The following is a 13205-nucleotide window of genomic DNA, read 5'->3' on the forward strand; positions in this document are numbered from 1 at the left end:
TTATTTTTCAACTGGTCTTAAGATTTTGATCAGGTCTGTATTTGCTAGATGGTGTTTTTTAAGGAATCCATCCTTGAACCTCTGACAGAAACAAGACCAGCCATTATGAAGCAGTTCATAGCTATTAATGTCAGGTCAGAGAGTACTATATATAGACGCGTAATTGCAGGAGTTTCCAGGCTTCATCACCATCCCAACCAACATTTTTATGGAAAGTTGATAGAAGTTTGGAACTTGAGGGGAACAGACACCTCATGTCCATCATCATTTCTACCTGTTGAGGGCATTGCTGGAAGATGTGTGGTAAACATATCCACTGTACAGTAAAGCAACATAAGAGAAAACGTGACTGTAGTCATGCTGCTCTGCATGGTGTTTGAGATTTAGGATTTTGACAGTGTTGAAAGGTGCCTGTGATGTGCTTTTATTTACTTTTATAAAAGCTGTATGAACCCTGATTCAAATAAAGTATAAACTGTATAGTTTTGTTTGTGTCCTTTTTCTCTTAAAAAAACTAATGCAAGTGTGAAAAGTCAACCCCCACCCCTAACCCCCCAACCTTACATCTCCACACCCACCAACCCCCCTACCTTACACCTCCAAACCCACCAACCCCCCTACCTTACACCTCCACACCCACCACTCTGATTTGCATTTGTATAGCTCACAGCATTTTCACTGACTGGAAAGCTCCCCCCCGGGACATCAGCTGTCCACGTTAATTCCTGGCATTTCTCGGTAGTTTTTTGTGCTGCCTGCAAATTGCAGTGCACTGCCATTAACTTGAAATTCCACGGAAATGTTCAGTGCTGTTTACAGACAAAAATCCCTATTTTCATGCAGTCGACCGTTCAGGTTCTTCAGGCTTCCACTGATTTCCAGGTTCATCGGGCTCCATCTACTTCTACCGATCCTTCAGCTCCACAGACCTCAGAGAGTGCATCATCTCCTCTGGTTCCCCACGGTCCAGAGGTACGTCCTCTTCCTCCTGGCAGGATAAAGCGCTTCGTGACCTCGCGATGCAGCACCTCCAGGAGTTCCTCCACTTCCAGCAGCAGCAGCAGCGGGAGAAGCAGGACCAGAACCCGGAATAGATCCAGGAGCAGTCAAAGATCCTGCCCGAACGGTGAGCTTGTCTTAATCGTTGTCTTGGTGGTTTTTCAGTCCGACATGCAACAGGCTGCGGCCAAGGGTTCCGCAGCAAAGAAAGTTTCCTAGTTCTGTTGGTTTTGCAGTCCAACAGACGGCGATCAGTGGTTCCTGTTCATAGTGATTCTGTTGTTTTAAATGTGTTGTAGATTTTTATTATTATTTTAAGAGTGCAGCTTGTTCCTATGCTAAGCTAAGTCATTTTGAATCTTTTATTTAAATAGTTTTACGTCTAATACGGAATTATTATTATTTTGTTAGTCCTCGCTTTGGTACTTTTTAGAATGTGTGGTAAAACTTGTTCCATCTCTCTCAGGTGGTCAAAGGGAGCGTCTGAAAGGAGGCAGGAGGAGGGTGTCTGTGAGAAGAGAGAAGAGACGGAAGAGAACCTGATGACAGCAGTCACATTTTCTGCTGCAAATGAACTTTTCTACGCTGCATCCACATTTGTATCAGCATTGAAAGGTTGTAATTACATTTGAGGTGTTTTGTTAGGTTTGTTGTTTCTCGGTCAAAGTAATATTTTAAACAAGGTGTGACATTAAAGTGACCATGGCTGAAAATGCAAGCGACCGGTCGAATGAATTACAAACCTTAAACCAAGAACTTTTTGATGTGGAGGAACTTGTTGATCCTCATTCCATCACACCCAGTGATTTTCACGATTTATTAAATGATGTAGAGAGCAATGACTCGCATTTTCATAATTTACTAAATGGAAACCCTCAGTCCAGCACAGCTGTTGATTTCCACGATTTATTAAATGATGTAGATGCCTCACCACCACTGTCGTGTTGTTAGGCATAGGTAATCAAGCGACACATTTGTAGAGCTTCAGAACACTTTTTATATGCATCTGGTTCAAAGCCATTCACATTACAACACAAGCTCCGGCACATAACAACGGGCACTTCCTGGTGGGCCTTTCACAATAAAACAGCTAACACCACATCCCCCTTGAAAACATTGCAGACTAAAAATAAACATTTTACTGCATATCTGAAAAACACTTTTTTTTTCTCTGTCTATCTCCGAGCTTTTCCCTTTTAGTTAACCTTTCTTTTGTTACAAGTCCAGTCTTTGAGGTTTCACAACAACTCGGCCAAACCTTGTTTTGACAGCACCTGGTGTTGCTGTCTTTGGGGTCTGAGATGTAGTCTCAGAACTTTTGGGTGTGGGTAAGACGCCCTCTGGTGGTCTTACAGGTGTACTTGGCATTTGAATTTCTGATGTGCTTTCAGGCAATGGTTGGAGGTGATGCCTATTTCTCCTGATGGCTCCTGAAGGGCTCTCCACTACATATGAACGTGGTGTGGAATGAGATGAGATGACAGTCCCTTCACACTTTGTATCCGTGATCCACACTGGTTGTCCTGGTGAAAGTTGAGGAAGGTCTCTCACGCGATGTCTCCTGTTGAATGCTGTACTGTCCTTCCTCGTCTCTCTCTCTCTTGTGCTTTGCCTGGAGTGTGTGAGATTGAGTAACTGTACCTCATGAGCCTGAGTCTGAACCGCTGGATCCTGGGTGGAAGCTCAGTCAGGGCTTGATGTCCTAGCAGGCTGACAAGTGGCTTGTGGTCAGTCTCTAATGAGAAGTGTCTCCCGATGAGAAAATTTTTGAATATTTCACATCCCCACGTTAGTCCAAGCGCCTCTTTCTCCACCTGTGCATACCTCTGCTCTGTCTCTGTCAAAGAGCATGACGCATATGCTACCAGTCTCCACTGCTCACCCTCTTTTTGAAAAAGGACTGCTCCAAGTCCAAAGGATGAGGCATCTGCTGACAGTTTCAGTTCTTTGTTTGGGTCATAGTGTGTGAGAACAGGTGTTGAAGTCAGCTCACTTTTCAGCTGATCAAATGCTTTTTGTTGCGCACAACTCCAAACCCACTTATTCTTCTTCGACAGCAAGTCTCTTAGGGGCTTGTCTTTTTCAGCCAGTCTGGGAATGAATTTACCTAACTGGTTGACCATCCCTAAAAAGCTGCGTACTTCACTGACGTTTGACGGCTCTTTCATTTCTTTGACAGCTCTGATTTTGTCCGGGTCAGGCTGGACTCCCTCCGCAGACAAAACGTGTCCGAGGAACTTTACCTCTTGCTTGCTCAGTTCACATTTTTCCATGTTTAATGTGACACCGGCCTCTTGTAGTTTGTTTAGCACAGTGTGAAGTCTCGTGTTGTGCTCTTGCTGGTCCTGTCCCCAAATGAGGATATCATCCATATGACAAACCACGCCTGGCAACCTGTTCAGAATCACTGACATTTTCCGCTGAAAATGCTCTGGGGCTGAGGCTATTCCAAAGGAAGTCTATTGAAGTGGTAGCGTCCGAAAGGGGTAAATGAATGTTGTGTAGTGTGCTGACTCTGGTGACAATGGAACCTGCCAAAAGCCTCTGTTTGCATCCAACTTACTAAAGACTTTTGCCCCGAACAGGGATCCAAGTGTCTGTTCAACTGAGGGCAGGATGTACTTTTCTCTGCACACTGCTTCATTGAGGTGAGTTAGGTCAACACAAATATGCACAGAGTCATTTTTGGTTGGCACTGGAACCATCCCTGAGCACCATTCAGTTGGCTCTTCAACTCTGCTGATTACTCCCATGGATTCCATTCTTTCCAGTTCCTTTTTCACTTTTCCTAGTAAAGGAATGGGGACCCGCCTTGGAGTGGCCAGGGAAAAAGGCACAGCATTAGGCTTCAACTTAATAGTGTAAGGTTGTTGCATTAAACCCAATCCCTGACACAACTTTGGGTAACTCTCATTTAGCATTTTCATGTCTATGCTATCTGCTCTACAAAGAATCTACAAGATTTAGCTTGACACTAGCTGGTCTGCTTAACAGCGCAATGTGCAAATCTTTGATCACATACATATCCTCTTGTATTTCTTGTTCCCCTTTGCACAATGTTTCCTTGCTCATGCCCAACACATTGAGTGGAGTACCACCTGGTCCAAACAATGGTCTATTTGGTTTACATAACCCTGTCTCATTTTTATACAGTAGTACATCTGGGCCGGGATAACAGAAACATCCGCTCCTGTGTCTATCTTAAATCTGACTTTGTGGTTTCTGATCATAAGGTCTGCATACCAAGGATCTGAACCTGCATCTACAGAACCTAAAAACATAGGAGTGACACATTTCTCAGTTTCAATCACATGCACTGACTTTACAGATTTACACACTTTACTGTAATGTCCTCTTTTTCCACATGAACGACAAGTCACGTCCTTTGCTGCGCACTGTCCTTTTCCATGCGCAGGGGTTTTTCCACATCTGTAGCAGGATTTCTCGTTTGTTGTTTTGGTCTTTGTTACTTGTTTGGGTTGACCTGGGGACTTGAATGCTGGCTTTTTCTTGAATTTCATCGTTACAGCATCAATTTCCACTTTATTTTCCCCTCTGATGTCCGTTTGTTGTCTTTTTATGACTTCTGACTGCCAGGCTTGATTTATTGCTTTCTCCAGCATCAAATCCTTGTCCATTTGCAGTCTCTCAGCTAAACTGGTGTCCCTGAGTCCTACGATGAGACGATCTCTTATCAGTTCATCGTGCAGAGCTCCATAGTTGCAGTTTACAGCCAAAGCATAAAGCGCGGTGACAAAGGAGTCAACAGTTTCATCAACCTGCTGCACTCTCTGGTTAAACCGGGCTCTCTAGTAGATTATGTTTTTCCTTGGCACAAAGTATGTGTCTAAGGTGTCTCTTACTGCTTGGTACTGATGTCTCTACACTTCTGATAAAGCTTGACCTCGAAGGATGTCGTCCGCATCATCCCCCATACAGTAGATGAGCGTGTTTACTTGGTTAGCCTCTGAGCTAAGATGCAAGTTGCTAGCTTGTCTGAATCGTTCAAATCTCCGTATCCACTTTTCCCACTGTTGTGGCTTAGCGAAATCAAACGGCTCGGGAGACTGAATGGTGAATGTGGCGTTCGGGGGTGGATTGGAATTATCTCTGCTGTTTACCTGTTGCTGGGGCGAGCGAGGCCGCACCGCTTCCGCGCTAGCTCCCGCTTCTCCTTGCGACATCTTTCAGTCCCGAAAAGAAAAGTCCTTTTTCGCTCCCAGAACTGTTCCTTTTCTCACCCTGACGCTCTTACTGCCGCTCCGCTTCTGACACCATGTCGTGTTGTTAGGTATAGGTAATCAAGCGACACATTTGTGAACACTTCAGAACACTTTTTATATGCGTCTGGTTCAAAGCCGTTCACATTACAACACAAGCTCCGGCACATAACAACGGGCACTTCCTGTTGGGCCTTTCACAGTAAAACAGCTAACACCACAACCACCGCAAACTCCCCCTCAAATACTCCACCAAACAGAACGTTGTGACGCTGGTTTAAAAGTGGTAAATGAGACAGAAGCCTCAGCCTCATCAGCAACGTACCGCCTCCAGATCCTTTCCAAAACCAGAGGGGGGTCAAATTGTAAACACGGCTCAACCAGACTCTAACCCTCCCTCACCTCAATTTAGTGTAGTGCATAGATTCAACAACGCAGAAATAAGACAGCTGTTACAGTTTCCCGCCCCTACAGGTGGACCTGATTCTAACATCTGTGAAGCCAACATTTGCTCGTAGAAATGTGTTTGTCGTGTTTGCTGTGATCAGTCAGTGAGAAGCTGCTTTCTGTGACTTCAGAGGAATCCGTTATTGAAAGTGTTGCTGCAGATACTCTGCATCTCTGGCTCAGTTGTTCTGCACTATTTGCTGTGATGTTCTTATGCTTGGCTCCAAACCGCACTGAGCTTCTGTACTTTGTTCAGAATTTTCACAAACACAGAGGGAAAGAGCAAAATGTTCAGAGATTTCGCGGTGAAAAACTGTCAAAGCATGACGGTAAAAGTCTGTAACTCTGAAACAGTTTGTCACTGTTTATATCACACACAATCACCGTAAATAAGCTAATCAGGACATGACTGTCTTTTTTATAACATTTTTTTCCTCTAGAAAAAGTACATTTCTTGACTGTTGCACAGTTATTTAATGGAAAAATGTCCTAATATGTAGAACATTCAATGCTGTAATTTTTACATTTATTTCTCCAAAACAATTCAATTGTCACAGTTGTGCTGAAAATGGAAACCTGCTATAAAATTTAGAACAAGTAACATGGGCATCTCTGCCTTTATTACATGTAAAATACAGTGTGTACCTGTAAGATTGATGTGCTTTTGTGCTAATAACTTTGCATATATATGTCGTTGCTAGAAGTACACATATTAAATGTTAAATATACTAACTGTTGTGCTGATAATGGTAAAATGCTGTAATATTTAATATAGGTCACACAAACTTGATTTTAGAGGTATTTTCATGTTCATTTTCAAGCAAAGCTTCATATTTTTTGAAGTAAAACTTAAATCTTTTTTTGACAAATGGAAATTGCAAAAAAGGAGCTGAAATGCAGCAAGTGAAGGAAGAATGTGAGAATCAACAAAGTGAGCTTTAATCAGCTGATCCCAACCTGAAGGAACTTCTCGATCTTCTTCACAAACAGAGTTGATGGAGTTCAGGAGCCGTTTCCCTTCAGCTCCACAGTTTCTCTGAGGCCCGTTCCAGTGACTTCCTTCAACTGGATTCCATTCCAAGTTCATCAAACCGAAATGGCCCCTCACTCTTCCATAACTTCTCTTCTACTCTTCCCTGGTAGACTTGTTTGGCTGTAGAAAGTCCTGTGACCTCCTCTGGATGTGGATCAGCTCGCTTTGCACCACCGAGGTTAAAATCGTTAACGAAAACTAAGGAAAAAAACGAAACTAGATGAAAAAATCATTGTCGTGAAGTGAAACAAAAGTAAAATGGAAGCGTTATTTAAAAACAAAACGAAAATTAGTGAAAATGAGTCCTTATTGATAACTTCTATGATAATGTTCCATGATAACGAACGAAGAACGTTCTCAAACCAACATTTAGAAACGTTCTCCAGATGTTGTCGAGGCCTCAGAAGACACAGTGAGTTTTTATGAAAACTTTCCTGTAATTTAAACAACCCTGTACTCACAAAATTACGTTCTCTGACAGCTAAACTGCATTCTCAATTCCGTTGCAGCACAAACGTAATTTGTCCGCCGTTACGTTGATGTGGAACGAATTAGAAATACGGTACAGATCAACGTATTCTGGCCGTTCATTTTCTGGCCTTCTCTGACCAAATACACATGTACACGTACATATAATATAATATAATATAATATAATATAATATAATATAATATAATATAATATAATATAATATAATATAATATAATATAATATAACTTTTTTGACTGTTCCAAGTAAAAACAGAAATTCATCTTTTGTCACAGCTGTAAGACAAAATTTAAAAACCACACAAACATTTAAAACACCGTCACACAATAAAAACACGGTACAATAAATAAAAACAAATAAAACACAAAATAACTAAAAACACTAAAAACACAGTACAGCCTATTTTGTGTTATTAAGAACAGTTCTTGCTATTGCATGTATATAGACAGTGATGGAAGAACGGCGTTAAAATAAACGGCGTTACTGACGGCGTTACTTTTGTCAGTAACGAGTAATCAAATTACTATGTTCATCGTTACAAGGCCGTTACCGTTACCGACAATGAAATGGGGGCGTTCTGTGGTTGTTCCAAGTTAAATGTACAAGTATACTGTGGACAGTAATTATTACAACGTTATATTGTTGTTATACGGTTTCTCCAGTAGAGGGCGCACGAGCGTAATGTTACCTACTGAATGTTGCTGTTGTGAGAGAACCACAGAAGAAGCGGTACCTAAAAGATATGTGCTTGGTGATTGTGTACGAGCTTCAGTCAAAACAACTGAACTAAACTTAAGATGTTGTGCAAAGTTATTTGGGCCACGATGCAACAGTCACCCGCTCGCTTGGTTCACCATTAACAACAACAAAAAGTTGCATTAGCCGCTCCTCGTTGTCACTTCCGGTTATACCCCGGAGTTGGGACATTCCCTTTCCGGTTAAATTTGGATTTGTAAAAGTGTTTTCGGACTTGTAAAAGTGTTTTGTCGCTTGTGAATTTGTCTTGGAGGTTGTATAAGTGGTTTGTCGCTTGTAAATTTGTCTTGGAGGTTGTAAAATTTTTTTGCATTATGTAAATTTGGATTTTGGATTTGTAAAAGTGTTTTTGGACTTGTAAAAGTGTTTTATCGCTTGTAAATTTGTCTTGGAGGTTGTAAAAGTGTTTTGCATTATGTAAATTTGGTTTGCACCTCTCGGCCACCGTAGTTTTCACAATATTGCTTTTCTGTCCCATCATAATGTATTATATGCCAGTACCTTCCTGGTAGAAGTAACAATTATCAATTTATCTTTTACATAGTTCGTCTTCTGCCGTTTGCTTTGCCCAGAAGAATTTGCTGTTGTCATCCAGAAATGTTGTCAGTCGGTGCTGGAAAAAAAATAATTTTCATTAACATAAATGGTAATGTATGTTAACATTTTAAGTAGTGTGCAAACATATCCTTGGCTAATTTTGATGATTTTAACTACCGTTTGTCTCAACAGGTCGTTATGACCTTCGTCTTCTTCTGCTGACCTGAAAACTGTCACTGCCAGTGGACACTACAGATGAAAGACTTAATAGCGACTGGATACTGGCCTGGCACCATCGATTTGCATACAGTGTTTGCAGTTGATGTTTTTAGGACATATGAAGACCTCAAAATCAGCTGTCCTGGGCTGAGTAGACACTCTTTCACCTGAATGCTGGAAAGTTGCTCAGTTGGTGCTGGCAGGGTAATGCATAATTTACAAAATCAGATGAGGCTTTTTACATTTTAATTTTTTCAAATTAATGTATTTGTGCAGTAATTTGTAAAAAGATAATGATGGCACACTATCTTTTAAAAGTTGTGTAATTGATGCATGTTACCATGCGAGTTAAGGTCTTTGACATCAATCTGTGGATGTTCTCAGTCATCCAGGTCATGATAAGTCTCAAGCAAGCATAAGTTATGGCAACTGGACTAACCTCGTGTGAGTCGAAAACGTTTCACCTCTCATCCAAGAGGCTTCTTCAGTTCTGAAAGCCTGGTGGGGAGTACCAGATATTTATCCACCAGGAGGGTGGTGGCAAAAACAAGTGGACAAAGACCCGAAACCAATAGACTCGTTAGGAGTCGTTAGCCTTTGATGGGCGGTCGTTACCCCTCCCAGCCCTCTAGGAGGGTGGTTGGGGGTCACCTGACTGCAGGTGGGACAGATGGCTGCACCTCCTTGGGAGGGCTCTAAGAATGGCGTTGTAAGTGGGAGACAAGTGGTGTCTCAGGCCCCCTCCTCTGTTCAAAGATGGCCTTTCTAGTTTGACATGAATGGCTTCTTTTACCCCTCTCTCAAACCATCTGTCCTCTCTGGCTAGAATGCGCACCTTGTGGTCATCAAAGGAGTGCCCCTTCTCCTTGAGGTGGAGGTGGACTGCTGAGTCCTGGCCTGTGGTCGTGGCCCTCCTGTGTTGTGCCATGCGCTTGTGTAATGGCTGCTTAGTCTCTCCAATGTACAGGTCAGAGCATTCCTCATTGCACTGCACTGCGTACACCACATTGCTCTGTTTCTCCCTTGGAATTTTGTCCTTGGGATGGACCAGCTTTTGCCTCAGAGTGTTGCTGGGCTTGAAGTGTACTGGGATCTGGTGGGTGTTAAAGATCCTCCTGAGTTTCTCTGAAATTCCTGCCACATAGGGGATGACGATGTTGTTTCTCTTTTTGTGGTCCTCGTCTTTCTTATCCTCCCTGCGCTTTTTTGCTGTTTTGATAAAAGCCCAGTTTGGATAGCCATAAATTTGAAGAGCAGAGTGAATATGTTTGTGTTCCCTTCTTTTTCCATCCGCTTCTGATGGGATGTTCTGTGCTCTGTGCTTTAAGGTACGGATCACCCCCAACTTGTGTTCTAGTGGGTGGTGTGAATCAAACAGGAGGTACTGGTCTGTGTGAGTGGGTTTTCTGTAGACCCCAATGTTGAGTTCCCCATTGGTTTCAATGCGTACCACGCAATCTAGAAATGCCAGACAGTTGTCTTGGACATCCTCTCTTGTGAACTTGATGTTTTTATCCACCGAGTTGAAGTGTTCTGTGAAAGGTTCGACCTCACCCTTCCTGATGGTGACCCATGTGTCATCCACATATCTGAACCAGTGCCTCGGGGAGTGGCCACTGAATGTTCTCTGTTAACAAGGTTTTTTTTATTGTATATTGGTAATGTTTCTTTAAGTTAATGGATATTCCGTCTTCTAGCACTTTCTAAGTTTCTATTTCTTATATTATCATAATCTACCTAGCAACCAATAGTATTTTTTCCTCGGTGTTCCCCTCCCTGCTCTCCACCAATCAGGAGACAGATATCAGTAGTGCTGTTTTTTTGTTAGTCTGCAGGTGACTTCGGCGAGAGCACACGCTCTGTCCTCTCCCCTTCTTCTCGGCATACTTTTCTTCCCCCTTTCGTGTTGTGCGTCCATGAGAATGTAAGTCATGTCCAGTTTATGTTGTTATATGTCTGCTAAAGTTTCGTTTAACCAACCGGGGGGGCTTTATTCTGTGCATAAGTCTCGAAGTTAGGCAGCATGCTCCGTTCACATGATGAGCGCGTGTGCGCCTCACCTCTCGTCCATTGGGACCATTAACCCCTTATTTGCCAAATGTTATTTGGGCTTTAGTTCTTAGTGTTTTAGAGGGCGGATTGATATTGTAATGTGTTTCTTTGGCATTATTCATAAAAGGGGGCACAGTATTAAAGGGCCTATATGTTGTTTGTACTGTTTTTGCCCTTATGTAAATTACAGCCTCTTTTGTTGAATGGTACACATATTCATGAACATTTCAGTAATATAGTCAATCTTTTTCATTATTTTATACATAATTTGTTGTCACTGTGTTATTGCATTCGTAGTTGTTATTGCTTATTGTATTTTTTTGTCTTTGTCCTTTTATAGAAACCACAGCAATAATAAATCAAACACAACCATATTCACGACCATGGAAAATTCTCATTTGTGAATTAAGAGTGGCATGATTGAGTGTAAACTAGCATTCTTTTGTTCTGGCCGGACAACCTGGGGTGATTGAATGTAACTGAACCAGTCTAAATACAGTCCTTCCCAGAGGTCACAAGTTTGGGTCTCCTTCCCGACACCTCCTTTACAAGGTCCTTCGAGCCGGATTCTTCAGTTACCTCAGCTCTACAATGGCTCAAACTCGTCCCCGCCGTGATGCTCGTCGGCCTCGCTACCTCGATGACTTCATGGTTACTCTCCCGCCACGCCATCTTCCTTCTCTTACACTCCATGACCACTCCATCAAGGGTGCAGCTATCCCACCTCCTGCAGCAGTCTTCTCTCCAACTCCAGTGACTCCTGCGTCTCAAACCCTCAGCTCCGAAGCAGTCATGTCAGCCTTACAGGAGATGAAAGAGGAAAACAGCCAGCTCAGACGAGATATGCAAAATCTCTTCAATACTCTCTCCCCGAGATCGTCGCCTCAACCTCAAAGATTCACTCCAAGGCAACCTGCTCGGTTTGAGGTCAGCGCCGCCTCATACGTGCCCTATGCTCCTCCTGAGAGAACATCCACTCCAAATCGCAATCAAGCGGCACTAGCAGATGATCTCCCGCCCTGGCCTGAAGCTGTGCCCATTCCTCCATCTGTTGAGCCCTTTCCTCCTCCTCCTCCCGCTGATGATCTGCTACCTCCTCCACCACCTCCGGTGTCATACCTTCCATCATATGATGTAGGGTTTCAGACCACTCCAGAGTATGTTGAGCCATACACTGCCATTCAGGAGCCACCCTCAGTAGAGGCAACCTACAGAGGGCCTAAACCTCGTATTCCTTATTTCACTGATGATGATCCGCGTCAGTTTGCTCGACTTAAGATAGCTCTCGACAATATCTTGCCCAGAGATGCAACTGAGCGATTCAAATTCCAAATATTGGTCGATCACCTCAAGCTGGAAGACGCTCTCCTTATAGCAGATTCCTATAGCAACAGCTCAACGCCCTATTCTAAGACGATGTCCACATTGACTGAAATATATGGGCAACCTCACAAATTAGCCCTGCAGCGCATTAATGAAGTTTTGGCCGAGCCTCCAATCAGAAGTGGAAACAGCCGAGGTTTCCACCTCTTCGCCCTCAAAGTCAGAGCCCTGGTTGGCATGTTAGAGCAACTGGGCAAGGATGGCAGGACTGAGTTGGAATGTGGCTCGCATACCTCTCGTCTTCTTTCTAAGTTGCCGCACGAACTCAGGTCACAGTTCAAGCGCTACATCGACCCTATCCGCACTCCAATACCAACCTTGGTGCACTTTTCCAACTGGCTCGAATACGAAGTCCATGTTCAGGATGAGGACTTCCAACCCTCTCACTCGCGGCCCTCACGAGACGACCGCCAGAAGGTTGTTAAGCCCAAACAGCCTAAATCCAGTGCACGCACTACTACAGTACTGCTTGGCTCAGATCCTGCTCCCAAGTCTGCTGAGCTTTTAACTCAAGTCCGCTCTCATAACTCTAGACTTGAGAAACCAAAGAAGTATTGCCCCTTCTGTGATAACATACAGCATTACTTCAATCAGTGTCCAGAGTTCAAAAGGTTGTCTACGGATCAGAGACTATCCTGGATCAAGACTGGTAAGCGCTGTTGGAGATGTGGCAGAAATCATCTTGCCGTCAAATGCTACCTCAAGGCTAAATGTCAACAGTGCAATCAGACCCACCTTGACATTCTCCATGAGGTTAACTCTACCACTACAACTACATCAGAGCCAGCTCTGGCAACAGAGCAGCCAGCTACCTACTATCTAGATCCAGACCTTCGAAGTAGTTGTGTCTTGCTGAAGATGGTCAAAGTTATCCTCCACAATGGCAAGCACAGACTCGAGACTTACGCTATCCTCGACGATGGCTCTGAGCGCACCATCATCCTTCATCGTGCTGCTCAAGAGCTCCATCTCAAGGGACAGAATGAGGACTTGGCTCTCAGAACTATCCGTCAAGATATAAAGACAATCTCCGGAAAGTCAGTGGCCTTCTCCATATCCTCCATGGCCCA

General features: G+C 43.4%; 1 protein-coding gene across 1 annotated transcript; it reads left to right on the plus strand.

Annotated features, from left to right (window-relative positions):
• The first annotated feature begins 723 nt into the window (after positions 1-723).
• On the plus strand, positions 724-2108 carry LOC129348711 (splicing factor, arginine/serine-rich 19-like). Its single transcript, XM_055009673.1, has 2 exons — positions 724-1126; positions 1466-2108. The coding sequence occupies exons 1-2, from the start codon at positions 838-840 to the stop codon at positions 1540-1542; spliced, it is 366 nt and encodes a 121-aa protein (XP_054865648.1). The 5' UTR covers positions 724-837; the 3' UTR covers positions 1543-2108.
• Positions 2109-13205: the final 11097 nt, after the last annotated feature.

This window comes from Amphiprion ocellaris, chromosome 4, assembly GCF_022539595.1.
Source record: "Amphiprion ocellaris isolate individual 3 ecotype Okinawa chromosome 4, ASM2253959v1, whole genome shotgun sequence".
Taxonomy (NCBI): Eukaryota; Metazoa; Chordata; class Actinopteri; family Pomacentridae; genus Amphiprion; species Amphiprion ocellaris.

Coding starts and splice junctions, on each gene's coding strand:
- LOC129348711 (XM_055009673.1), top strand. CDS start 838: ATGCAGTCGACCGTTCAGGTTCTTCAGGCTTCCACTGATTTCCAGGTT. Junction 1,127..1,465: donor TCAAAGATCCTGCCCGAACG/GTGAGCTTGTCT, acceptor CATCTCTCTCAG/GTGGTCAAAGGGAGCGTCTG.